Below are 27,442 nucleotides of genomic sequence, written 5' to 3' on the forward strand. Positions count from 1 at the left end.
TCAAATGGCAGTGGTGGAGCGCATGGTGGATGATGTACTTCCCCCGCGGATGCGTGCCATCTTCTCAGTGGGGGGTGGAGGATACAGGCGAGATCCACAGACCTGGTGGCAGGCTTTGCGGAAATTCTCGGAGTGGAAGGCATAGAGGATGGGGTTGATGCAGGAGTTGCCGTAGGACAGGATGTGGGCCACAATGCGGAAGGCGAAGGAGGCATCATTGAGGGGGAAGTGGCCAAACTCCACCCACATCGCAATGATGTGGTACGGCATCCAACAAATGAGAAAGGCTGTTACCACCAGCAGCACCGTCTGGGCTGTCTGGAGTGAGAGGAGAGGAGAGGAGAGGAGAGGAGAGGAGAGGAGAGGAGAGGAGAGGAGAAAAAAGAGAAAAATATATAAAGTTTGCCGGAGTAGAACTGCACCGAAGTATGACAAATGATAGCATCATTCATGTGAAATTAATGTCAACAGAGTAAAGGATTAACGATAATTACCCAGCCGTCATAATCATGATTTATAACAAAAACTAACAACCCAGTGAGAAATGAGAGGAGAGAACAATTTATGATATTAGACTTAAAACACCATTTTATGATGTTAACCACAACCTGTGACATGCTTGAGAACTGTATCAGCAACAGCAAGGCAGCAGGCAGACAGTTGGAAGGCACCGGTGACTAAGAGGGGTGGGGATTCTATTCCATGTCAGCTTCATTATTTGGTGAGTGCGATTCATACAAGTCAGAGAAGTCTTCTTAAAGGTCTCATTCATTTCAGAGAGGTTAGTTGTCAATGAGCCTGAGTTATTGATGATTTGAGGAATTTGACATGAGGCTATCCTGCCCTTCAACTGATGCCCGAGAAGGCGTCCTGCTTTATCTCCATGTTCATATATTGTTCCCAGAGCTCTTAACAAAAGAAATGATGCGTCCCTAGTGGACAAAAGATTGCACTCAGTCTGAAAACTGAGTCTCTCTCTGATCACATTTTATTCAAGGACATTAACAATGTTCAGGGAGGGGGGTGCCTGCATATCATGCAAAACAAACATAAAGTCTTCCCAAGTCAGGGGTAAGTAGGTTTGAAGATAAACATGCAGGCTTCAGTCAACACTTGTACGTCGCCGCCAGACGGTGTTTCCTAGCCTGGTTCCAAACCATAGACGGCCACCCACTCACTCTCTGAGTGGACTGCCTCTTGGTCTGGTGTTGAAATGTGAGCCTAGGACAGGGGTACTCAACTACAAATCTTGAGGGTCCACAAATAATTTTTTGAATAAGGCTCGGGTCCGTTTATTTAAGTCGGTCAATCGAGCCAAGCTTATCAACTCTGATCCCCTCCCAACCAACCAATTTAATACAACTGGGGTGCAGAGCAGCGGCGCAAATCTAGGTTGATAATAGAGGGGGTCCCCCGCGCGCGGAGGACCCCTTTCATTTTCCTCTAATCTAGCTAATTTGACACTGTGTTATGTTAATTCTTCATTATTCATTACTTACGATGCATACGTGGGTTCAGGTTCTATTAAATAAGTATTTTTTATTATTTTAACATTTATTTTTATTATTCTAAATTACTTGGGGGGGGGTCCAATCTGAAGCTAGGGGGAGACAAATCTCCCCCGTACCCCCCGGGATTTCCGGGAAAAATATATCTCTGTCCAGTAGGCATGTAACGATTCACTCAACTCACGATACGATTCGAATCACGATTCGAGGTTCACGATACGATTTTTCACGATTGTTTTAGCACATTTATTTTCCAGACAAATTACTGAAAAACCTTGATTATTTATTTTACAAAAATCATGTATTTAAAAAAATATATGTATTTTCTCTTATCCTCTTTTTAATATATGATATTAAATAAAGCCTTTTTATTCATGAGGTACATGCATTAACTGACACATTAAGACATATACTTTTTTATTTGTAAAATAATAACTTTAAATATATAAGTCTTATGAAATAAATGAATTTTAAAACATATATCCCAGATGAAATAAATTATAAAGAAAACCTCTTCAAATAAACAAACTAAGGCTTAGCCTTGGGATTTACAAGTTATTTTTTATCTATGCTACATTCTCAGCATATAAAACAACACATTTATGTAATAAGAGAAACTGTTTTAAACTGCTCCAAATTAGATTAGATAAGAATTAATTGATTAGTATCAATGAAATTCGCTATATATCTGAAAGACAGTGTTGAAAGGAGTTTGACGTTGTCAGCGGTCTGATACAATTGTTAAATTATTAAATTAGATTATTATTCATTGCACTCTACAGCCGCACCGAGGCGCTCCAGAATTAGCCGTTTTCATTAGAAGCCTATCAGTTGTATGTTTCCTACAGAGTGTAAATCAGACAGCTAACAACGTCGTCAGACGGGGGAGGGGGTAAACGTTATAGTTTGGGCTATTCATCAATCAAATAAACATGTTTACATGCGACGCACATTTCCCTCTTTATGCAGTGCGATCGCCTAGTTGTTTAGATTTCATAGCCTGAGAGGACGTGAACCCCACTCTGCCGTTCATAGCCGTTGAGTGAGTGAAGAAGAGACCGAAAGCAGGCAGCTATGGTGGCCCTGAGGGGACAAAACAGTAGGCGGAGAACAAGGAAGGGAGTCTGACTCGATTGCGTCCTCTGCTGGTTGCATCGCGATGTATGTTTTTATGAAATCGATTTAAATCGTCACCAGTTTGAATCGATTTAAATCGATTTACGATAAATCGTTACATGCCTACTGTCCAGGGTCCACAGGGAGGTGTCCCGCGGTCCGGTCCTGGACCGCGGTCCGCCTATTGAGTACCCCTGGCCTAGGATATCTTCGATACAAAAAGTACCGTCCAATGAGAGTCGGAGGTGGGGGTGGGTCTAACGACAAGCCAATCAGCGAATATCTGCTAAAACAAGCTGTCCGATGACGTCAGATGTAGGCGGATCCGTGGATCTCTTGTGATTGGTTTAGGGGAATTCGAATCCCCTCCCCCTTATAATCGCCGACACTGCAGCCAATTTCAGACTGAAGCTCCATGCAGTTTCAGGTTGATAATCTGGCAAGGTGTTTCCCCCAGGGAGGGTCAGCAGTGAGTGGGGAAGAGTGCGCACCAACACAGCTGTCTTTAGATTGACTAGCACACAGATAAGATGTCATCACTTCAAATTGATTGAGAATGAAGAGTGGCACATACCTCCCCTGAGTCCCCTCAACAAGTTGCCCTAGGCAACGAGGCTGTGACGCTGGACTCGGTGTGGTAAGCAAGCACAACAGAAAGACAATGCCTTTCTTATCCAACATCATTAAGCATGGATAACTTTTTAAGCACAAACTAGTGTCATGCACCAGGGTTACATGGCAAAAGAAGGGAGTCCACACATGATGCAAACATTTAAATTTATATTTATTTGACTATAACTTAAAACATAAAGCAATAAACAAAAGGAATGGAATGAGGTGTGAATAAGTCAGTAGTCAGTTATGTATGTAATGTGTGAATGTGTGGAGTGTGCTGTGTGAGTGTTGTAGAGAAAGGTGCAAAACTAAACAAAAGGGCTGGGCCCACTCAGGCCAGGTGGCACACAAGACAGGCTCTGGAGAGGATAGGGAGAGATCCAAAGGTTTCAAGGAGAGGACCTTGTATACTCTGCCACACCCATAACCCCAGGTGTAGCAAGTTGGCCTGGCGGCCTGCTCCACTCTGGCAATCACCAAGGCTGCCGGCTAGCCAACAGTGAGGCAGAGGGGCAGGGCCGTCACACTAGCGACGTATGATCACATCACGTTGTGAATGCCAATCAAAGTAAAAAATGCTTTCTATCACAAAATAGTTCAGATGGTTGTTTAGCTATCTGAACTTTAAACTACAAACTGCATGTTGTTGGTGTGTTGCAACTATGTCTAGTTAGTAACCAAATAAACCGCTCATCAGTTAGTATTTGGGACCTTGCCGCACCACCGGAGGCAAATTATTTTCGGGCCGCGCTCCTTAAGGGCCTCTCTATCTGAGATTCCCAGGCTGAATTAGGGGCCCAGCACGTCCCTGGTAGGATACAACATTACACCGTGTGCTGCAGCGGCTCCGCACTATCCAGCACGTTGAGAGCATAAAGCCACTGTACCTCACTCTGCATCACACAGCATGAGAGAGAGAGAGAGACACACACACACACACACACGCTCACACGATTTTAAGTCCTCTGTGCCAGTTAAATACAGAGGAGCGCACAGACCCACCCAAACAGATCTGTATTCCCCCCGGGATCAGACCAACACCAGTAACCACATGTGTTGTTCTGTTAACCAAACAGCATTAAGCATTATCCAAGTCCCTAGTTAGAGTTGTAAATACCTACCCTACACACACATACAGTAGGATCCCCATACACCCGTCCACACGCATTCAGATTAACATGCATACAGACCCACATCCACACATCAACCCCCCCCCCCCACACACACACGCATAAACGCACGCAATTTTAGGCAGCAGGCAAAGGCCATTCACTCCACTGTAATGTTAAGAGGACATTTCAGTTAGGTTGATGGTAATACAGATCCACTACCCGGCGTGCAGTCATTACCAGAGGAAAAAACATCATAACGGGATAATGAGATATCCCCGTTTCCCATTAACTTCTGAATAGTTTAATAGTGTCCGGAGAGGGAGAAGAAAAAATAGGACAAAACTAAACAAAAAACACATCCCACATTATGCAGAAATTATACCTTCAATGTCGTAGGACAAATCGCTTAGATATCAGGATATTGGGTGATATATCTTATTAATATCCTCTATGCTACGAAATTAATTCAAACTATTCAATGCTTCAATATATTCGATACAAGGAAATGAAACCCAAATCCTGTACGAGTCGGCCTGAAAAAAAGAAGAAGAAAGTAAAATAAAACACAAACACATGCCACTCTTCACCAAACTTATCCATACAGTTTTGAGTACTTTTCATACACTGTGAAATGACCAATATCCCATAGAATTTAACTTTACCTGATTAAAAAAAGAATTTGAAAATCAACCATAGAATTTAAAAATCAACCATTTAAAAGTTAGTAATGAGCAAAATAATTGGCTGATCAGATCTTAAAAAGTTTTAAAAGTTTAAAAAAAATGTTTTATCTTTTCCCTGACGGCATGAGGTTGAACAGGCCATGAGAGGGGTGAGTGGAGTCCTTTAGGATGCCATCTGTTCTGCGCATACAGCGCTCCTTGTAGATGTCCTGCAGATGTGGCAGTGAGGCCAGTTCCCAGGCTCACCTTACTGCACTGCTGCTGCTTTGTGTTCAAAAGTGCCCTTGAACAACTACTGAACCTGCTCATACACACCGGGTGAGATTGTTTATGTAGAGCGTGACAGTAATAATGCTGGTGTAAGAGGTTCCATTTAATTTGTAGCTCATTGGGCAGTGATGATGGCCGATAGCTATCTAATGACTTTGTAGCCAAGGTGGCTTTCTGTAATCAAATTATTGTCAAATGGCTCTTTATTGAGGCTTATCTTATTGCATCTATCTTATTGAAGCCTCATCAGGTGTGTCTCTAATTAAGACGCATAAATAATCATAGCATATTTAACCATTAAAACAAATTACTTTTCCTATAATGTGTGCATTCTCATCTCCGTAAGCAATATGCTTGATACAATATGCAATGATACCCCCTTGGCACATAATATGTGCCAAGGGGGTATCATTGACGTTTACCAAGTGGTTATAAATGACAAAGAAAGGGCGCTCGGGTGGCGGAGTGGACCTGCCCACCACCGCAGAGTCTTGGGGTTCTTTATTCTTTGGATAAAGGCACTATATAAATGCACCATTTACCATTTATATATAATTTTTTCATTATCTAAGTTGCTAAGAGCTGTCATAACCTCCAATACATCTTTGTGACAATATGTGTGACTTGTTCATTTCTGTTGTGAGACAATAGAAAGTGTTTTCCGTTTTTTCAGTTTTGACACAATAGAAGGTGTGTGTTTTTGTGTACTTCCTTTTCTCCCAGAGGAGAGCTTGTACATAACCAGACTGTTCTCTCTTTCTAATCTGATCCTTTCTGATGTTGTGTGAGTGTGAGACGTCTCATTGATCGATGTGCAACAATAAACTTTTTTCTGAATTACATTAATCCAAACTTTATCTGAGACCATGTACACAGACAGAAATGCACACACACACACACACACACACACACACACACACACACACACACACACACACACACACACACACACACACACACACACACACACACAGAGAGAATCAACCAGGCGTGATTCTAGTACATTAAGTGCAATAAGCTAGCTGCGAGGGCATATGATATTTTGGGAAAAGTCATGGCATTTAGGATACATACTTTTCATCTTCAGAAGTCGACAAAACTTTTCATCTTTGAACTTTACTTTTCTACCCACACTGTGACGGCACTACGACTCTGCTTTTTTTTTTGCAGTATGCTGGTTCCTGGTGGGTGGTAAGGAACTTCTTAACAAAGGACACATTGTAGGCCAGGCATACTCCATTGACACACCTGGGAGGCAAACTGAACTGAGGTGAAACTGAGCATGCACACACCCACTTCTTTTTGCAAATCAGCCTCATGGTGTTGCTATCACAAACCGCTTAACACAGGGGTCTTCAATGTTTTATTTAGGCCAAGGACCCTTTAGCTGATAGAGAGACGAATCAGGGACCCCTACTATACAGTATATTGTGTAAAATTGTGTTGACTTTGATTCCTCACGGTGCTGGATGCCTACTCTGGGCTGCCTTGTATGTTTGTTTGAACTCAAATGCCTGTTTGTTGGTAAGCGAGTAACATTTCCTCCTGCTAGCATAGCCTACTAGCAGCACTCCACAGCGCTTGGAGTAGCCTAGCTCTGCTGTTTACACTGTCAGCTGACAGTCGTTTTTCTTTGTCATAACGCAGCAATTACCTAAGAAAGATGCAAACATTGTGAAAAAAACAGGTCAACCTGGTCAAAACCAGATCAATGGTGCCAGATGACCCAATATCTACCACCAGAGATTATGAGCAGATGACCCAAAATCATGATGTTTCGCTGATGGTGGCCAACTGTACAACTATCAGACACATGCCATGCATGTGAGCCACTGAACAGGTGGACCACCAGCCCAGTGGGGATCGTTGTAGTAGGGACATTAACCAAATGGACCCGTAAGCCAAATGAAGACTGGAAGAATATGTTTGATATCTAGCTGAATAAATTAATATAGGAGTATTAGCTAAAAGTAGGGTGACCATATTCTGAATTCCCCAAAAGAGGACACCCAACGAATGCACGCGCGTGCAGCATGCGTTCCGTGCATGCGCGCGCGGTTTTCCCCCGGATTTGTAATTTTTGGGGGGTTTTTTGGTACCTTAAATCGGTTAATTCGGTTAATTCTGTGCCTCTTTGAGGTACTGAAAAATATTGCTTTATAAATAATATATTTATTTATTTAAAGCATGTCTCCTCTGTTTGTTTCAGATAACAAAATAATCACAGCTTAAATTAATAATTCAGCTTTTTAACAAAATAAAAAAACATCTCTCTCTCAACAAGTCTTATCTTAGAGCAAGTGAGGTACCCCATTATTCAAAATAACCTCTCATGTCTATAATGTAAAAATGTAAAAAATGCCTCAAAACCTGTTAATTATAAACAAAATAAAATAGAGAAGTAGCCTGTTCTTCATGTTATAGCTCATTCTTCAAAATAATGTCTCCTATGGCTAATGTAAAAAATATAAATAATGCCTCAACATTTAAACAAAAAGAAAAGAGGTAGATAACAAAATAATCACTCTCATACAAATATGCTCTATAATATTTCATGTTAAGTTCTGTATGAACATTCAGCTTTTTAACAAAATAAAACAACCTCTCTCTCAAGTCTTAGACTTATCTTAGAACAAGTAAGGTACCCCATTATTATACATTATTATAGTCGGTCAATTTGGCAGAAGAAGTCTCGCCTTGCACAGCTTTCTTGTGCTTTGAAGTGGCAATATGGGCTTGCAGGTCTGACGAACCTTTATTTGCCACGGAGACATATGTTCCTGCTTTGCAAACAGTACACTCTGCTTCAAATTTGTTCCTGCTTTGCAAACAGTACACTCTGCTTCACATTTGTCACGACCCAGACGAAAACACGGGTACTTTTTGCGCATTTCATCTGTGAAGTTGCATTTGCGTTTCGGCATTTTCTCCGCCTCTGTCTGTGTAACTTTTCTCAGTCGGGGAGCAATGATATGACAGGCAGCGCTGAGCGCGATGTATGCTGTTCAGTGTGTCTGTGTGAGTTTGTGTGACTGTGTGTGTGTGTGTGTGTGTGTGTGTGTGTGTGTGTGTGTGTGTGTGTGTGTGTGTGTGTGTGTGTGTGTGTGTGTGTGTGTGTGTGTGTGTGTGTGTGTGTGTGTTTGGTCATGTGTGCCTCCAGCCTATCAGCAGCTGTGTTGCCAAGTCTCGTGAGAGAAATAAGGAAACATTCCTCCAAAACAAGCCAGAAAAAGAAGCACATTTTTGTTTTTGAAGTTGCGGTAAATATTCGGACATGGCAACACTAACAATGTGAACAACTCGTTCGCAATTTACAAAACCGGGGTTATGGAAGTACCATAGCCATAGTTAGCGCTTTCATTGTAAAAAATAAATAATCCCAAAACACCGGACATTTGAAGGATTTTATAAACCCCCCCCGGACAGGCCGGACAGCACCCCAAAAGAGGACATGTCCGGGTAAAAGAGGACGTATGGTCACCCTATAAAGTTGATATCTAAAAACACGGAATTTGCCATTAATATGAAATGATTTGTTCTTACTGCCTAATCTCTGGCCTTTCAACGTTTAGAAGGGTGAACCGTATTAATATTCGGACACCCCATTAAGTGCCGTTGAAGTCGGTCAATAAAGCATTGCAATGCTAAGAGCCCTCAGCCTTGAAAAACAGAAATGTAACGTAAATATTTCACATAGGCTATACAAAATGTTACAACATTTGAGAGAGAGTAAGTTCTCAAACTTGAAGAAGCAGATTTACTGCTTTGTAAGTAAGTGTAGCCATAGTTTTTTACAAAAAGAAAAACTGTGGAATGTAATAGAAATTTTAGAATGCCAATCTGTTCAAAATAATTTCTGTTCTATTTAATTGTATTTGAACCATAGCTCATAGAATCCAACAACTGACTTCCCCCAAGTACTGCGACTTCTACACTACTCTCTGAGTCAGTCATATAATCTGTCCTAAGTGATACGATACATGGTAGTCCTTAACTTAAAGTTGTACAATGCAAAATCACAAATAACGATTTTTAGCAACCTCTGCTGGTCACTACCGTCACTGCATACAATTTCCCTAGTCCTCGATTACCCAGAATTCCATTCGTTTTCACCGGAAGCCGGAAGCGTTTCAAAAAGCGATCTTTTAATTGTTTTATACTATCTACGGATCGTTTCTCTTAGCCAGTGGAGCATTAGTTACCATGAGCTGTGCTTTATTTTTCTGTTCTTTTTCGATCACCCAAACCTACATTCTCTTAAAATCAGCGTGAGGTTCCTTTTTGTTAATAGCGCAGTAGTTCCTGGCCAAACAGGAAACCGTTGTGGTAGTTCCTGAGGACGTCGGCCACGACGTCATGACGTTGGCCAGGAACGTCATTTTCCCGGGAAAGTCCCCCCCGTACACGTTCAATAGAAAATATATAAATAAAAGGCTTCCGGGGGTGAAATTCACGGAGTGGGTGTTGTGAAACTTTTGCCACTCGCAAAAGATATACAATTTAACTTTAGTTTTGTTGAAAACGTTACCTAGTATTACTTTAACCAGTTAGCATTATTATATATTATACAGTCACTTAATAGCCTGATTATATTTATCTCCATTTAGGGAGAGCATCTCTGTGTATAAGAGGTGTTCAAGATGACACTTCAAATGGCTTTTGCCCTGCTGGACCTCTTTTTTGATTGATTGAATATTTTATTAGGCAAAAAATGTAAAACAGCACAGTTACATTTAAAATACTTTGTCTAACAGGTCCGTTCATAAAAGTCCTTGCGGACTTGTTTCCAATGAATCTGGCCAGGAGGCCAGAGGTCTGATGCTGTAAATGCTGTTTCTCTGCTTGAATATTCTTCAATAAATTGTCAACACATTTTAATATATATATATATATATATATATATATATATATATATATATATATATATACATACACACAAGTTGTAATCAACGCAAGTTCATGAATATAGATCGCCCTCCACAGCCACTCACCGTCTACTACACCTGCGTCCACTTATCACATCCTCTCCTTGTCAATAGCCTCGAGCTGTGATCACTCATCTGACCAATTTTTTTCTGTTTTACCTCCCCAACAGCCTCCTTAGTTATCGCTCTAGTTCCTCTCTCAATTCCTATCTAAGACCCACCGGAGGCCAGTGAAGGAGCCATGACGACCGACCGCTCACTAAGCAACGATGGTCGTCAGATCCTGAGACTACCACCCCCCCCCCCTTTACCATTTAGTCTCGCCCTACCCTGGGGTCATCATCCCAACCAACACTCATCTCCTCAGCTGTTAGGCTGTACAAAGTTTACAAACTAATTTTGTGCTGTTACTGAACTTGCACTGAAGAACTTGAAGTTGCCTTTTGGTATTAAGCCTGTATTTTGTGTATTTATATTAATTTCTTATAAAGGCCACTTTTTGATATTATCCCCGCCAGGCCGGAACGTCTGTCCATCTGTCTTTCCGTCTGTCTGTCCGTCTGTCTATGAGCAGCTACTCCGCTGGACCGATTTTCATTTTCTTCAAATTTACTATTTACTACTGCTCCCTATGTCATAACATGTATCAGTTAGATTTTTCATAGTCCATCCCAATTGCTTACGATTAGCAATATATATATATATATATATATATATAACGAAAAAGGGGACTCCTGCACATCCAAAAAACCCCGTTGGAGGTGCAAGTCTAGTCAGCAGGCATATAAATTGTAAAAAAGGGAATGGACCTTCAAGGAAGGGACTGCACACTCCAGGGAACAGATGGACAACTTACTACTGCATTATAGTATTTTATTAGCACTATATATATATATATATATATATATATATACAGTATATACATACACTGTATAAAGTTGTCAATGCAAGTTCACCGTCTACTACACCTGCCTCCACTTATCACAGCCAATCCTTGTCAATAGTCTAGAGCTGTGATCACTCATCTGAACAGTTTTTTTTCTGTTTTACCTCCCCAACATCCTCCTTAGTGAACATCCTCCTTAGTTATCGCTCTAGTTCCTCTCTCCATTCCTATCTAAGACCCCCCCCCCCCCCCCCGTGAGTGTGAGTACACATACATACACACACGCACGCACGCATGCACTATTTTATGCTTATTTTTTCTTGGAGTCAGCACAGTTACGTGTTCTATGGACATAAGCTACCTACAGCAAGCATACTGCAGTTGCAGTTGTATCAGGCGATAGATTGTCCTGTAAATTAACGATTCAATCAGCAAATGATTGAATTGCTAAGTATCTTGTCAGTCATCAGACTAGCCTTCTTCAGGGGTGATTCTAGACACTCTTCAGCAAGTGTCTAGAATGACCCCTGAAAGATATATTAGGCTGTTGGTTGTTTGTTTGTTTTCTTAATTTTTTTACAGTGTAGAGGAAACTGGGAGCAGAGAAGGGCTCCGGGACGGATTGGAACCAGGGACACTCCCTCAGACAGGAGGTCATGCTGTGATGCCGGCAAGTGAAATAAAAGGGAAACTTGTTTATTCCTTGTCTGCTTGATGTTGATCTCTTGCATTGTTTTAACCACATGAACCCTAGCATCCCTATTCTGGGCAAATACAAGCTCACAACGCAACTCATGATGTTGTAGATCTACTATTATCGGCAACGAGATTTGGTGTAGACTGTAGAGGGAAAAAGGAAGGGGGCCAAGTATAGATCTAATATAGTATAGATCCTCGGGGGACCGCAGTCAACGAAGTATATATGATTTAAGTGGTTAACTGTTCATGGATTAACTATGTCTTTTTAATGTCTCCGATTGAAATTTCACCTTTTGGGAAAATAAAACTGAACTGAAGAATAATACTGTATAACATAATAATAATAATATGGACAACCGCCAACCAGCCAAACACCACTCGATGCCAGGCACACTCCCTCGGGTCCTCGGCGAGGCGCACCCCGAGTTTGAGTCAATCGGTTGGACGGTTCTCAAGATATGTGAATTACAGACACTATATAGAGATTTTGTGATTGGTATTATATTGTGATACAACTGTTGCTTTGTTTGTGCATGCCAGAAACAATCTTTATCATGTGGAGTAAACAGGACACATTTTTAACTCCTTTCTCTCTAAACGAAAATAAGTAAAATCAACCATTTTAATAATAGTCCGGTCGTTATCAAAAGTAAAGTCAATCTATAAAGATATTTCCTGTATAGGCTTGATGTGTCACACTGCAGTAGAAGTGCTGGAGTGGAGAGGAGAGAGTTATTATGGACAGAAAGCAATCCACTGGATATAATAATGATGAGGAGCTGAGATTGAGATCTTTATGTTCTGTAGGAGGGGACTATTTGGATAGGCTTTACTGTCTCTGGATTTTGTCATGGACACAAATAAAATGACAACAACATGCAGAACCACACAGACAGCCAACAAATTGCACACTGCCCACTGAGCGACACTCATTGAAGAGTTGTCACCGGACTTGTAATTTGTGTCAGACCATAATGCAACATTGTTCGTTTGGCAGTCAGCGTGTCCCAGTGCTGGCTAGACAGCTCTATTAATTTTCATATCTCACTATCTTTGACATTTTCCATTTATTTTTCTTAGCCACAGTCGTGTGGACCTTCACAGGGACGTGCATTGCTAAAACCGGTCGTGGTTAAAACTAGGAGTACATTTGGTTGGTGCAACCAATGACAAGTCAGTTCTTTAGAAAGGTTTTAACCGAATTAACCGTTAGGACTTTATGCAAGGACTAAGTTGATGGAAACTGGCCCCTGATCTCGATTTTGACCTTTACCTTCATTGTGACTTTGACCTTTAGTATTTATGACCAAAATGTAATTGTCTCTTCGGTGCTGCCTAATATTAATTCCCACAGACTTTTATGAAAATCTGCTCAACCATATTCGATTTTGATCCTGATTTCACACAAAAGTTAATAACCTCTTTTTGTCAGCCTACTGATCATTCCCACCAAGTTTCATGAAAATGCACTCATCCGTTCAGAGTTACACAGAACGATTACAATATCCTGCCTCTCATTGCTGCAGGCAGGGTAATAAATTAAGGGGTTAATTCCACCAGAAAGAGGTATCAATTTGATTCCCAAACTGAGAACAGATCTTCCTCTCTGACTCATTAGCTGTGTCTGTGAAGGCTGACGTTGTAGACCGGAAAACTCCCATTACAGAGGCTACTTACAACGCAGCCTGGAAATGCAGCCTTCCTTTGACCGAATTTTGAGGATAAGACTGATGTTTCTTTTTTCAGTCTTTGTTATCCCACCATTCTTTGATAGTTATCCCACCATTCTCTGCTAGTTATCCCACTATTCTTTGAAGAAAATCGTGGAGGAACAGAGCAGTTAATTTGTTGTGTAGCATTACAGTAAGTGTTCACTTCGTTGTTTAACGATACAGTGCAATGATTTTGCAGAAATATATATTTAGGCAGGGGTCTTCAACGTTTTAGCTGACAGAGACATGAAGCAGCGGCCCCACTACATATATGTATTTTAACTTTTTCTGAGAACACAACTTGATAAAAGACTAGCTCAGCACATTTAGCTGATTGTCTCATCAATATCAAACTAGATTGGAAGCATTCCACAGGTTTTTCTTTTAAGTGGCTATGGGTTGCCTCCAAGTAATGCTGCCGTTTTGATTGCTTCAGAGATTAATTTGACAGAGCTATCATCAGTGTTGTTTCAATTCAATGTTTTTTGTTTGTATAAATAAATAAAAACATTATTATTATCAATTATAATAATAATAATGTTCCTATCACACAAAAAAACTGTGTGTGTCCCCTGTAGTAACTCTGAGGACGCCCCTAGGGTGTGGTTAAATGTCCAAGGATGCCTTGCCTGTTTATTTTCACTCAACCATTGTAAGCTTCTCTGGCAAAGGGGGGAATAGGAACAGACTGGACTCCTGATGTATCAGGACCAAATACCTCCCATCATATTGACTTAATATCGAATCCTGTTGCTCAAGAGAATGTGGAACTTCTTGATAATCTAGGAAATCCATCCATGTATGGAAAAAGCTATTTTGCAGTTAATGTCTTGGTTTAAGAAGTTTTTTTAAAAGATTGTTATTTTATGGAGGGAAGTGCTTTGGAGAGAGAGATATAATAACAGTGATACACATGGAATAATAAAACTAACAAAATCTAAATGGTGCTTACTCACTGCATGCTTGGCCCCCTAATGATCATTTTAAAGAAGGACATTGGACTGTGGCACTAGGACGTTTAATAGTGTAATTTATACTGTTGTTTATTCTCTGATACAATATTTGTGTCAGTGTGACACAATCATGGTATTAAAACTGATTTATAACATTAAATAACCACTTTAGACACACAGCCATCCAGAAATAGCCTAATTCAAGCCAATATGACATTTTAAATTGTAATTGCAGCTTATTCTGAGCTCAGCATACAGGTTCTGTACACCAGAAGATCTACAGTCTTTCACTGTACCTATATCAGTGACAGGTTTCAAATGGAATGCTCAGTTTTACACTGTAGGCAGACCGTATAGTCTACTGTGAACTTGAATATTTCTTGGGCAGCAAGATAAGGGTTCAGAAGTATAGTTCAGGCCTGGAATGTCATCATTATAGGGGCAATGCCACTTGGCCTTTTGTGTTGTCAATTTGTTTAGGACACACAGGCCAAATGCCTCTGAGACTCACACGGCAAGTTTGAAGTTGTTCGGCACCCGAGTTATGCCCGGGACATACATACATACTACGTACTGTACTGTACTGTACTGTACTGTACCATACATACATACACACACACACACACACACACACACACACACACACACACACACACACACACACACACACACACACACACACACACACACACACACACACACACACACACACACACACACACACACACACAGCCATACAATCTGTACATACAGAGGTTTTGTGAATTGATAGATAGATAGATAGATAGATAGATAGATAGATAGATAGATAGAGGCTATAAATGGGCTGAATTATGTCTAGGTATTTATCATGATATGAGCTAATAAGAATGGTTGTTATCAGTTTATATTAATACATAAATAATATTGTTTGTACTGAAAGAATAAAACAGTACTCTGCAATACTCTCTGTTCTCAAGCTCGTTTCCCCAAGCTAAGCAGGCAAGGACATGAGGCTATTCCACTCACAAGTCCATTCTTCACATTCTAGGTATAGAGGAAACAGCCAGCTTACTTCCTTTTTGAGTTTTTAAGATTAAACAACACCATAATAAACTAATCTAATCCAGTCTAACAGCTCTCCAGACAGGGCTGGCCAAGTCAAAGTGGAAGACAAAGATTGGACTGCACACCAGCAAGGCCTGGTGAGAGGTGAATCACACTCCTCACCACTAACACTAGCACACTCTTAAATGCTAGTTCGATATGAAATATCCATACAACACATGAGTTATACATGTACCTGTATACATGTACCTGTTATACATGTACCACAAGTTATACATGTACTTGTGACTTTTGATGCTTGCAACCTTGTACAACTGTGTGTTTAGAATATAATTTATAATTGTCCGTATACAAAACAGACATTTGTGTTGTGCATGTCTGTTTTGTATCCCTGATGAAGTGAAGGACATTTAGACCATATACTGTAGTAAATTACATAACACGTTGTGAGCCTGTAAATCTGTTATTTGTTATTTTTTTGTCTGTTTTTTTGCCAAAATTGGGACACCAGGTTGGCGTTAACACAAATGGTTAACATACATTTTAATGACATTGTTAAATAGTGATATTATCAAACATATCAGTCTGTATTTCCCAAAAGGAAATGCAAGCATTTACAGTAATTCAGTCTGACCAGAAGCAGGGATAAAAACTAGATGAGAACCCTCTAGATGAGAAACACTAACGAGGTCTTTGTGTGGAATATATAATGACTACATATGGTCACAGAGGCATCATAATTGGGTACACAAAGTCTTCTTCATCAGGGCCCTACATTTTGTAACAATTTGGCTAAGGAAATCTGATTAGTATGCCGTATTTTCCGTTCTCTGCATAAATACGGCTACCACAGTGTTGGAAGAGTGTTTCAACTAGAGGCCGTGAACTGTGTTTAAAACCTGCAAGGGTAACCTGATTTTATATATTGGGTACATGGGGAATAAACTGATTTTTTTGTCATGCAATCTAAATATTTATTCAAGTGGTTTTGTTCCCTCTACAACTCACAAAACTAAAAATAACCCTCATCCGACCTCAGTCAAGATATTGATGTGAACTGTAGACTATAAACATGCTGCAATCCAGCAACATATCATTATAACGTCTAAATGTTAGGCCTTAATCTGTGTTCTGCCTAGTGTTGCCTAAAGATTAGAAGGATAGTGAACAATTACCAATTGCTGTGAGGCTAACCCTGAACTCTGACATTCCCATGGTGGAAAGCAGAGTGAAAGAAGAATTTCATCTTCAAGGATGAATAGAAGAGCAGGTTCTAAACCCTTTTGACAAAGGGCAAATTAAGCAGAGGTTAGGCTGACTGTCCTCCCTGACCTTTGTTGCCTGTTGCCGTCCTAAAACTAAAATAAAGTAAATACCTGAAAGATATAACGTGAGACCAGGCATCTTTCTTTATCTCATTTTATAAGCTGCCTGCCTTTCCTGTGTTTTCAAGCAGATGTAATATGCTCACCTGGTTTCAGCTGAACTGTGCCATCGGGAACTGGCAAAACCGTTCAGAATTAAATGTTGATTACCAAGGTGACATGAAACTATCTATCTTCATTATACAGTGACAGTGAGTGTGAAAAAGGCTTCCCTTTTCTTTATTAATTGCTTAAGGCTTGATTTTGTTTCGCAAAAAAAGAGACTCAAGGCCCACACAATTCACCTGTCAGACACTCAAACGCACCCATTGTTTACAATGGCACTGGAGGCGTCAAGTGTAAAGGAAGAATTTCTTCTTCAAGGATGAAGAGAGTAAATTAAAAACCTGTCTTTCAAAGTTTCTATTTTGGAGAATTGACGCATAATGGCACAAACCATTGAAAATGAGAGCAATGCAGTAAGGTAACTTTTTTATTTCAATCTTGTAATGCAGTGTATGTATTTTAGTTTTCACTCATTTGACCGTTCTAGAAACACAAGTCCATTTTAACATTAATTAGTCAATGTGAACAGGTGGACTTGCATCAGTGATGCTTGCGTCATTGAAGCTTTCAGTGTGCCAGGGCCCCTTTCATACCTTTCCACTTTACCATTTGCTTTTACCACAGGTGCTCTGACAACACAGTATTTTGTTGACCGGGGTTTAGGGGTCTATCCTTGGCATCCCCCTTTTTGCCTCTACACCTAAGCTCATAAACTGTGACTCTGATCTCCACACACATACCATAACATTGTCCACAGGGACCTGAAGACAGAGAATGCACCTAGGCTATTGCATTAAAATGGGTGACTTTGACTTCAGCACGGCCTGCCGCCCCAGTGATGCCCTGAACACCTTCTGTGGCTCTGCATCATATGCTTTGACTTTGACCTCTTTATTGATAATATGGTAAGTAAAGTATATACATTGTCACACCATTATCAAAAGGATAAAACGCAAAAAAGTCAGCGGCTTATTTCCATTGCGGTCCTTATAGGCTGATCAGACCCCGGTCTGTGTCCAAGTGGCATACTATCCCTGAAAATGTGCCTGAATCATGAAAGCAGATTATTGATGGCATCCTTAGACCCGCACAAACAGATCATTTCAGTTTGCCACGGATTATGGCCAACAATTGGCTGAAGGGCATTGAGTACCCCCAGACATACCCCACATCTGGCCTCACTCCTTCACACATACAGTACCCAGCGAGGTAGAGCTGGAGGTCATGGCGGCGCTGGAGGACCTAGGCATCACCAATGCTTCATCTCCTCAATGACCATCTATTTTGGACCCGAGGAGCCCTGTCACTGGCGTTTACTGGATCCTCTGGATCCATTCCGAAGAGGAAGACTGTGGAAGCTGAGGGCTACAGCAGCCAGAGCCCCAAATACTCCCTGAGGAGATGGAGGTGGAGTGCTACAGACCAGAGGAAGTAGCAGCCGTCTGTGGTTTGCGTCATCATGTAGGCCATTAACATTGTGTTTCTGCAGACCTGCATGCTTAAAGTGAAAACCATCGCTTTATCCCTGACAGCATTTGGGTGCTCATTGCCCCTGTGGCCACCGTTGGTAAAAAAAATTATTAAGTAGCATGTACTCATTGCACATGCATTGTAAATGCTCTGAAGAGACTGACAACTGTGTTATTGTGATTTTAATCAACGCTGTGAAGAGTTCTAATCTGTTCTCTTCCATGATGTGGAGACATTGGCGCAACCATAGATATGGGCGCAACAGCTCATACAGACTGTGAGCATATTATGTGGACTGGCTGTAGGCTGGACTCATTTTATATTTTATTTCTTTTCTTTTTTTTGGGGGGGGGGGGGGGCATTGTGTATTTTTGTCATTTGGTAGGTGATATGGACCTTGAGTCTGAAATAAAGATTGCATTGAATTGAATTGTACTGTGAGGAGCTTTGAATAAAGCATCTGTCAAGTGGCATTTCAAAAATGTAAAATACCACTCACAGGTCTGTTTGAGGTGTTGACAACTCTACACCTCCCACACGTTTTGATGTTGGGAGAAATTACCAGTAATCCATAGTTATGAGCACAGCACACTCACTGCTCTTGAAGGCAATGAAAAGTGATAATTTAATACAGTATGTCATGGTTAAATTCACATGCAATACACCCACTGACAATTAATTCAGCCAATCTCACCACTGCGCCACGGCCCCCCACGGGTACTCCTTCTCTCGTCCGGAAATGTCAACTACGCTTTGCACTGTCTTTAAGTTAGCCCTCTCAATCATATGACTATGATTTCTAGTATTTTCAGTGCTGCTCCGCCATCTCATCTCCCTTCAGTGTGGAAAAAATGTGATAATATCATAAATATCATATCATATCAAACATTGTACTATATCTATTATATATATCTATTTTTCAATCTGATGTCTGTGTGGATGCGCACTAGCCAAAAACACAACATGCTTCACCTAAGTATGTTTTGTGGAAGGCCACTATTTTCCACTCTGTGTTTTGGTTCCTTTGTGCCCAGATAAACTCCTGGGTCTGCTCTGCTGTGGTTTTACCAAACGAAGCGACCAAACTATTACAGCAAGTCAGCAACCATATTTGGTCTCTGGGTTTTGTTCATGTTTAACATGGGGAGTTAAGTTCCTTATATTTATAGCCTACTTCCATAAACCAGATGGACCTTGCTACTTGCACTGATCATTTAGCTGCCATATAACGGGGTCAGCCCTCAGGGTTATAAAGGCTGGGCATTTTCAGAGGTGCTCATTCCCAGCAGACCAACCAGGCAGTCATCTGGGGCAAATCAACTACAAACTCTGCACATGTGTCGCCACATTCATCACAGCCTAAGCTCACAAGCAGCATGTTGTCACTTCTAAAGAAGATATTCCCCCCCCCCCCATAATACCTTTTTTCCCTCTCATGTTTAGCCCCACTAGTGAGTATAGGATGACAACACAATCCGCAACACAATCATTTGATTGGACAATGCAAGGAAAAACAAGGTGTCATGAGTGCATACAAAGATAGAAATGCTACAAATGTCACAGATCTTTTCCCCCCAAATTAGGCATGTTGTCATGTGACAACAACCGTTAAAAAAAAATTGCATGTTGAGGGGCCTCTATAGAGCACACCAAGAAAATCGCTTTCACTTCTGCCCATAGGAGGCACCACAAATGCGAACAGTTGCACCGTCTGTAGTACAAAGAAAGTGTTGAAAAGGTAGCAGAATGAAACTACACAGTGATGACATCACCAGTGGAGGAACCTGCTGCTGCTCTTCACTGTATTGCCAGTTGGTACACTATTGGCATATAAATGAACATAACATTGTAAATGTCTAGCATTCAACATCTGATATATTTGCAATGCTCTGGAAGCCTCTACTGTAAAAAATTGCTTAATTGAATTCTGGGGGCAGGGCAGATTTAGCTGTTCAAACATCCTTTTCTAACATTTATTAAAGATGTTTTGTTTATGAGAATGGCAAATTATAACATATACTGTTTTTCCCCAACAATATTTCAATAGCCAGCATTTAAAATTATCTGTTGCCCCGCCTTTAATTATAACACCCCCATCAGGCTGATGGGAGTCATATTTGTGGTGCAAGTAATGCACACAACTCCCAATCATTGGTGAAAAATCATGAAAACAAATCTAAAAATTGGATTTACGACAAACAGCAGATACGACGTTTTGACCCTTTCAGTTTTTCATGATTCTATTTTTTGCAGTTTGGCTCAGCACCAAGAAACGGAGAATTTGCGTTATTTTTTCTTTGGATGTCCTACTTACCATTTCACAGGAAATAGCAAAACCAACAGGGGTTCAAGCCCAAAGGAAAAAATTATTTATTCATTACTGTCTGTATGTATGTGTGCATGTATGTGTAATATACTGTAGCCGCAAAGCTGCAATTCGGGGGTTCAAGCCAGCATGGACTGAAGTTGAAAGCTCCGAGGGGTCTAGACCTTTTCCAAACACAACAGTATTAAAGATAAACAACAGGTTTTATGACTATCAGAGAGATGCTGACACCTTTATTGTAGGCCATAATTTCCTCATTCACACAAGATATTTCAAAATGTAAGGTGTGGATTGCCATGAAAATTCAGTGCATCCATGCTCCCTGGGACAATTGGCAATTTCGGTCGGTTCAAACCAATCGGGTGTAACACCATATTACCGATCATTGCATATCTGAGGCCTTCTTTGAAAGGGGTACTGATTTATATTGAATTCATAAAAGTGACGATATTCAAAGCTAGGCGTGTACACAAGCCAGACAGTGTCTACTCTGACCTCTTTATATGTTTCACCCAGGTCCCCTTTATAAGTGACACACCTGTGCTGGATTTCTGCTGAGGTAGGCATGTGTTGCCTCTGCCTATATGAATAAAAAGTACCTGAAGGACACTTCTGTGAGTGCTGGCATTCTTCTGCTCTTTTTGAACTCTCCTAGCCTGTGCACCTGGTAAATAGACAACTGGGACTGCATTCTGCTCTCATTCTTTCTAGTATGTTTTTTTTTCCATAATTTTGTCCTATTCATCGTACAATAAAGACAACCTTATTTCCTTAAATGGTGACTTTCTTCTCCCACCTTAAACTCACAAAGAGTGTAGTCAACTGTGTAGTCATTGGCAACGGCGTTGCCTGTCTATAAAAACATTAAGAGGAGAAAGGCAGCAGAAAGCCCCAGGGCCAGGGGCGATTGAGGGATCAAGTCCCATTCCAAGTCCCAACAGCCGAGTGCAGTCAATAAACAGAAATCTGAACAGTTTGCTTTAGCACAAAGACCAATCTTTTCTTCTTATTTGGTCACGAGAACAAAATGTTTGGCTGAAAGAGGAGCTAGTATGGAGAGTCTTTTGGACACGGTGGCTTGGCTTTGATAACGTCCCTGCTAACATGCCATAAATGTTCCAAGGTCCAAACTGTTGCACTCATTGATAGTAGCATATCAAAGTAGTAGCCTACTTGATCAAAACAACTGATGAGGGCCTGAAACACTAATGTGTCAAGCTAAGCATAGGCTTCTGCCAAAATGCACAACGGAACGGCTAAAAAGATATTGTTGCTGTTGGGCAGAAACCCCTTATCTTCATATTTTAACTTTCTTTGTTTTTTCGTAAATTAATGCCCTGCTTCGTCATACTAGTCACATTTTCCTTTCCTAGAAATGTAGTTGAATAAAAAGTCAAAAATGTGTCTTTGAAATGTAGTGGAGAAGTCCAAAAAGTATCCAAAAATACAAAGTACAAATGTTTTTTACTTAAGTACAGTACTCAAGTAAATGTACTTTGTTACTGTCCATCACTGCCACCCACTGCCCCCAAAACCTCTTACATTCACAGTCTCTCTGAATAAACAGACTTGTTATGAACCCCCAATTATACACGAGCAGATTTATGATGGCTGTTAACAACTGACAGGGGAAACAAGGTCAACTCTGCTCACATGTTTCATTAGAAGCACATGACAAGAGCTGAATGTTTGAAAAGCAGCAAAGGCACTTAGGCTGTGTCCATGCTGCAGGCAAAACCCTTTTGTATTTCAAATGCAATATTTGGGATAGACTATTCTGTTGTTTTCGAATGATCAAATTGTGTGTTCATTGTGTGTCCTGTATTCATTTTTGGCAACATTCGTTGCTGTGGTAACGACGTACGTAGGTGTGACTACAGCATTTAAGCTAAATAAGCCTTTTGGCTTTTTTTTTGTCCATCCTCGACAAAAAAAAGAAAAAAAAGAAAAGTCAAATAAAAGAGCATAACTTGTGCACATCTATATACAGTAGATCAACGGGTGCATCGGAGAAGCCCATATGGGCTGACTGTCATAGAACGGGACTACTGCACACTGTCTTCTTCACTTGCAATTGAATGTAGGCTATTCTATTTTAAATTGGGAAAGTTTCGATACATGAAACTGATGAAGGTCTGTGTACAACTAAAATAATTAATTGCAAGGGGCGGGATCAAAACAATGGCTCTGGACACAATTGGTTAGACCTACAACCAACTACCAATTACAGTCTCCCATATTTAATACTGGTCTTGGTCACCCCAGACTTCGGGAGCAGGAAATGGCTAGGTATTTTTAGGTATACTATTGTTGTTTTTATACGAATAAAAGCTTGGCTTGAGGACGCATTCCTCTCACAAAGACAGAGGAAAATTTGCTCTGATGTGTTTTTTTGCTCTCATCCAGTTTGAGTGTGTGTGTGTGTGTGTGTGTGTGTGTGTGTGTGTGTGTGTGTGTGTGTGTGTGTGTGCGTGCGTGCGTGCGTGCGTGCGTGCGTGCGTGCGTGCGTGCGTGCGTGCGTGCGTGCGTGCGTGCGTGCGTGCGTGCGTTTGTGTGTGTGTGTGTGTGTGTGTGTGTGTGACTGTGTGTGTGTGTGTGTGTGTGTGTGTGTGTGTGTGTGTGTGTGTGTGTGTGTGTGTGTGTTTGTTTCTTCTTCTTTTTTGCTGTTCACACTTAATTTTAAAAAAGCAATCACATTCCAGACAACAGAGAGAAGCACTTTGGGGGACAGAATACAGACAGAGGACATACCTTTCTTTTTGAGCGCTCCGATTTCTTTGACATTTTCTTCAACTTCTTATGAAGATGGAACAACACCTGGCAGAATAAAAAACATCTTTGTGAGATAGATACAGTACAAACACTCAGCCCCTCTGGCACATGTGGGGTACTCCTGCTAACTGTATTAATGATCTGTTTCTCTTTATGTCCATTAGACTTAAAACAGTTCATTAGAATTGGCTGTATATAATATGATATCATGAAGAATATATATATATATTATAACAGTATATATTGTTGTTGTTTTTTAGATAAGTGAAAGTGATGAAATGTTTCTGTGGATTTTATAAATATTGAACAATTAAGTATTAAGCTTGTGACTAAATTAACTATTGAATCCATTGGGAGACAATGGATTCTGCCAATTTTGCCAAAGTTTTTTCTGCCAATACACCATGTGTTGAACACAATGCTATAAATCATATAATCCAAGCAAAAACAGGTAGCACTTATTAACTAAACACTTATAAATAAATGTATGTTGTTTGCCTTTATGGCACCCAAGTCCCTATCATACATAATTTTAAAGAAAATAAATAAATAAACTAGGCTTGCCAGGCACAATAAAAATGACAGAAAGAAGATGAGTGCAATCTCAGCTCACCAATAAAGTAATTAAGTTATTCTGGATGAACAGCAGGCAATGGAAATGTAAAATGCATACTGATAGACTGGTAACGATGTTTGCAAGTAATAAAAGCCAAAAAAAGGGAATGCTGCAGCTATACTGTAGTGTAGATGGGCCATTTTCTGAATGATAAATACTTAGCATTATTAAATATTAAAATGAATTAAAATGAAGACTAACCACACATGCATGCACACACACACACACACACACACACACACACACACACACACACACACACACACACACACACACACACACACTCTCACTCTCACACTCTCACTCTCACTCTCACTCTCTTTCTCTCTCTCTCTCACACACACACACACACACACACACACACACACACACACACACACACACACACACACACACACACACACACACACACACACACACACACACACACACACACACACACACACACACACATAGTGTTTCTATATGCAAGTGGAAAAGACATAACCATCCATCAACGTCTTTTCATGGCCACTTAGCCTTTAAAACGCACGAGGCGTTGGGAGAGCCAGTGGTTTTCAACCCTTTGCATCTCAAGGTCCATTATTTATTCGACATTTGAGCCACGGACCACCATTTGATGAGATTTAGACTCTCAGACCCAAGAATATTTTGTTATCGTTGAATAAGATTTTGTCCACAATTCCATGCTGTATTGATGTTGGTACCATAGGAGAGATGACAGGCAAACGTTGATCAAAATAACAGTTATTTAATTAAGTAGGCTAATGCAGATTTAACAATAACAATAATGTAACTCTTGTGAGTGCAAAATGAAACCAAATGGACCCATAAGGGTCCATTTGGTTTCATTTTACACTCTCAAGAGTTAAAGATCTATAGGGGTCCATTTGGTTACCAACTCTCCGTCATTTAGCTGGGGACCACCTGGAACCCCCTCAAGGACCACTGGTGGTCCCCGGACCACTGGTTGAGAACCACTGCTCTAAGCACACACCACATAGCCTAGTAATGATGCGTCAGCTATGTGTCGTGCATTAACAGCCTATTTGGAAAGGTGAAGGTTCAAAGTGCTTTACGCACGGGGCGCATTGCATTGCAACGAGCACAACGCCCTTTGATCAGTGGTGGAAAGTAACTGAGAGTACATTTACTCAAGTACTGTACTTAGGTACAATTTTGAGGTATGTTTTTACTAGTATTTCCAGTTTTCATTACTTTTACTTCTACTAGTCTATACACTATATCTCAGAGGCAAATATGGTACTTTTACTTCACTACAATGATTTGAAAACTTTATTTACTAATTATTTGGAGATTTGGATTATTATTACAAATTACAAAAAAATAGCAGATCTACAAGCTCACAATGTGTCGCGATGCAACGCGTTGTGAGCTTGTAGATCTGCTATTTTCAAAATATATACATTTTATACATTTGAAAACTTTCGGTGCTTTAAGTATATGTTGATGCCAATACTTTTGTACTTTTACTCAAGTGAATTTTGATTACAGAGTATTTATGCATTGCAGTATTGATACTTTTACCAAAGTAAACAAATTGAGTACTTTTTCCACCACTGCCCTATGAAGAGGTCAAGGTTCAAAGCACGGGGCGCATTGCGGCGCCCTTTGATCATCCTGTGCAATTATTAATGCTTTGCTGTCAGTGTCAAAGGAAGGAAGTCTATTCTTTAAACGGTTTTTAGATGAACCAACAATGACTAAATGTCACTATGAAGAAGCTCTCACTTCATGTGAAGGTAAACTTTATGAGCCTGTCTGTCCTAATCATCAACACACGCCAACAAACAACAAACATAATTGTGTCTTGTGTTATTTAATGGGCAAATAGCAGCAGGGACAACTGAGTTCTTACATCTATTTTTAACAGATTATATCTGGGACCAGATGAAAGCAACCTGAACTCTAACCAATGGGGTGTCGGCATGAAGGATTTTGAGGTATTTTTTATTGAGTGGAGTATTTTCAAATTTCAGTAGGCCTACTTTACTTCTACTCCACTACATCCAATATTGGCATTTTTATACTTTTACAGGCCAATATTGTACTTTTACTCCACTACAATTATATGAAAACTTAAGTTACTAGTTAGGCTACTTTGCAAATTTTGATTATTACAAAACATACATTAACCACTTCAACCCTATATACGTTTCAACCATTTGAAAATAGCATATCTACAAGCTCACAAAGGTCGTGATGCAAGGCATTGTGAGATTGTAGATGTGCTATTTTTACTATTTTTATTAGATGAGTACTTTTACTTTTGCACATTTTGACTTTTACTTGTAACAGAGTATTTCTAAGTTCCAGTATTGATACTTTTACTTTCACTAAACATGTGAGTAGCCTACTTTTTCCACCACTGATTTTTTTGCAGATCAAATCTGCGACGTGTGTGTGTGTGTGTGTGTGTGTGTGTGTGTGTGTGTGTGTGTGTGTGTGTGTGTGTGTCTGGGTGTGTGTGTGTGTGTGTGTGTGTGTGTGTGTGTGTGTGTGTGTGTGTGTGTGTGTGTGTGTGTGTGTGTGTGTGTGTGTGTGTGTGTGTGTGTGTGTGTGTGCCTACATGCGTGCGTGCGTGCGTGCGTTATTATCAGTCTTACCTTTGAGTAGCAGCATATGATCAAAACCAACGGTAACAGATAGCCTATGATCAGAATGGTCACTTTATACATTTGTTTGGAGGGTCCGGACCACTTCTCCCAGCAGAACGTGCTGTTCGGAGCCGTGGGGTGGTTGGTCAACACCTGGTGCTGCGCCACCGGCACGGCGAAAATCAAAGCAAGTGCCCAGATGACCAGGACGCCCACCAGGGCATTCCTCCTGTTCCTGATGCTCGGGGACCTCTTGGAGAGCACCACGGCCACGTATCTGTCCACGGAGGTGGCCACCAGGGTGAAGATGCTCACCAGCATGCTCACCATGGCGAAGTAGTGGCCGAATGTACACAGCAGCGCTCCGAAGATCCACTCCGGCAGCGAGTAGATGGTCGCGTGGAAGGGAACGCAGAACAGAAGGAACGAGAGGTCCGCTATGCTGAGGTTGAGGATGAAGATGTTGGTGGTGCTTCTTCTGCTGGCGCCGCGCGTTCCCGACTTAAACTTCCCGATGACAACCATTACCATGGTGTTGCCGGCGACACCCAGCAGGAATATGAGTCCGAATATGATGGGAACTATCACGGCCTCTGGACCGGCAGAGTCCCCCTGATCTGCATCTGTCTGATTTACATCCAGCGTTTCTGACCAGACAACCGTGTGGTTGCTCCATTGCAGCAT

General features: G+C 40.8%; 1 protein-coding gene across 1 annotated transcript; it reads right to left on the reverse strand.

Annotated features, from left to right (window-relative positions):
- galr1b (galanin receptor 1b) lies at nt 1-27,442 on the reverse strand (the record flags this gene model as incomplete). Its single annotated transcript, XM_080433548.1, has 3 exons — nt 1-318; nt 23,504-23,569; nt 26,768-27,442. 3 exons carry the CDS (start codon nt 27,440-27,442, stop codon nt 1-3), a joined length of 1,059 nt encoding a protein of 352 aa, XP_080289674.1.

This window comes from Gymnoscopelus braueri (assembly GCF_963280865.1).
Source record: "Gymnoscopelus braueri genome assembly, chromosome: 1".
In the NCBI taxonomy this organism is placed as follows: domain Eukaryota; kingdom Metazoa; phylum Chordata; class Actinopteri; order Myctophiformes; family Myctophidae; genus Gymnoscopelus; species Gymnoscopelus braueri.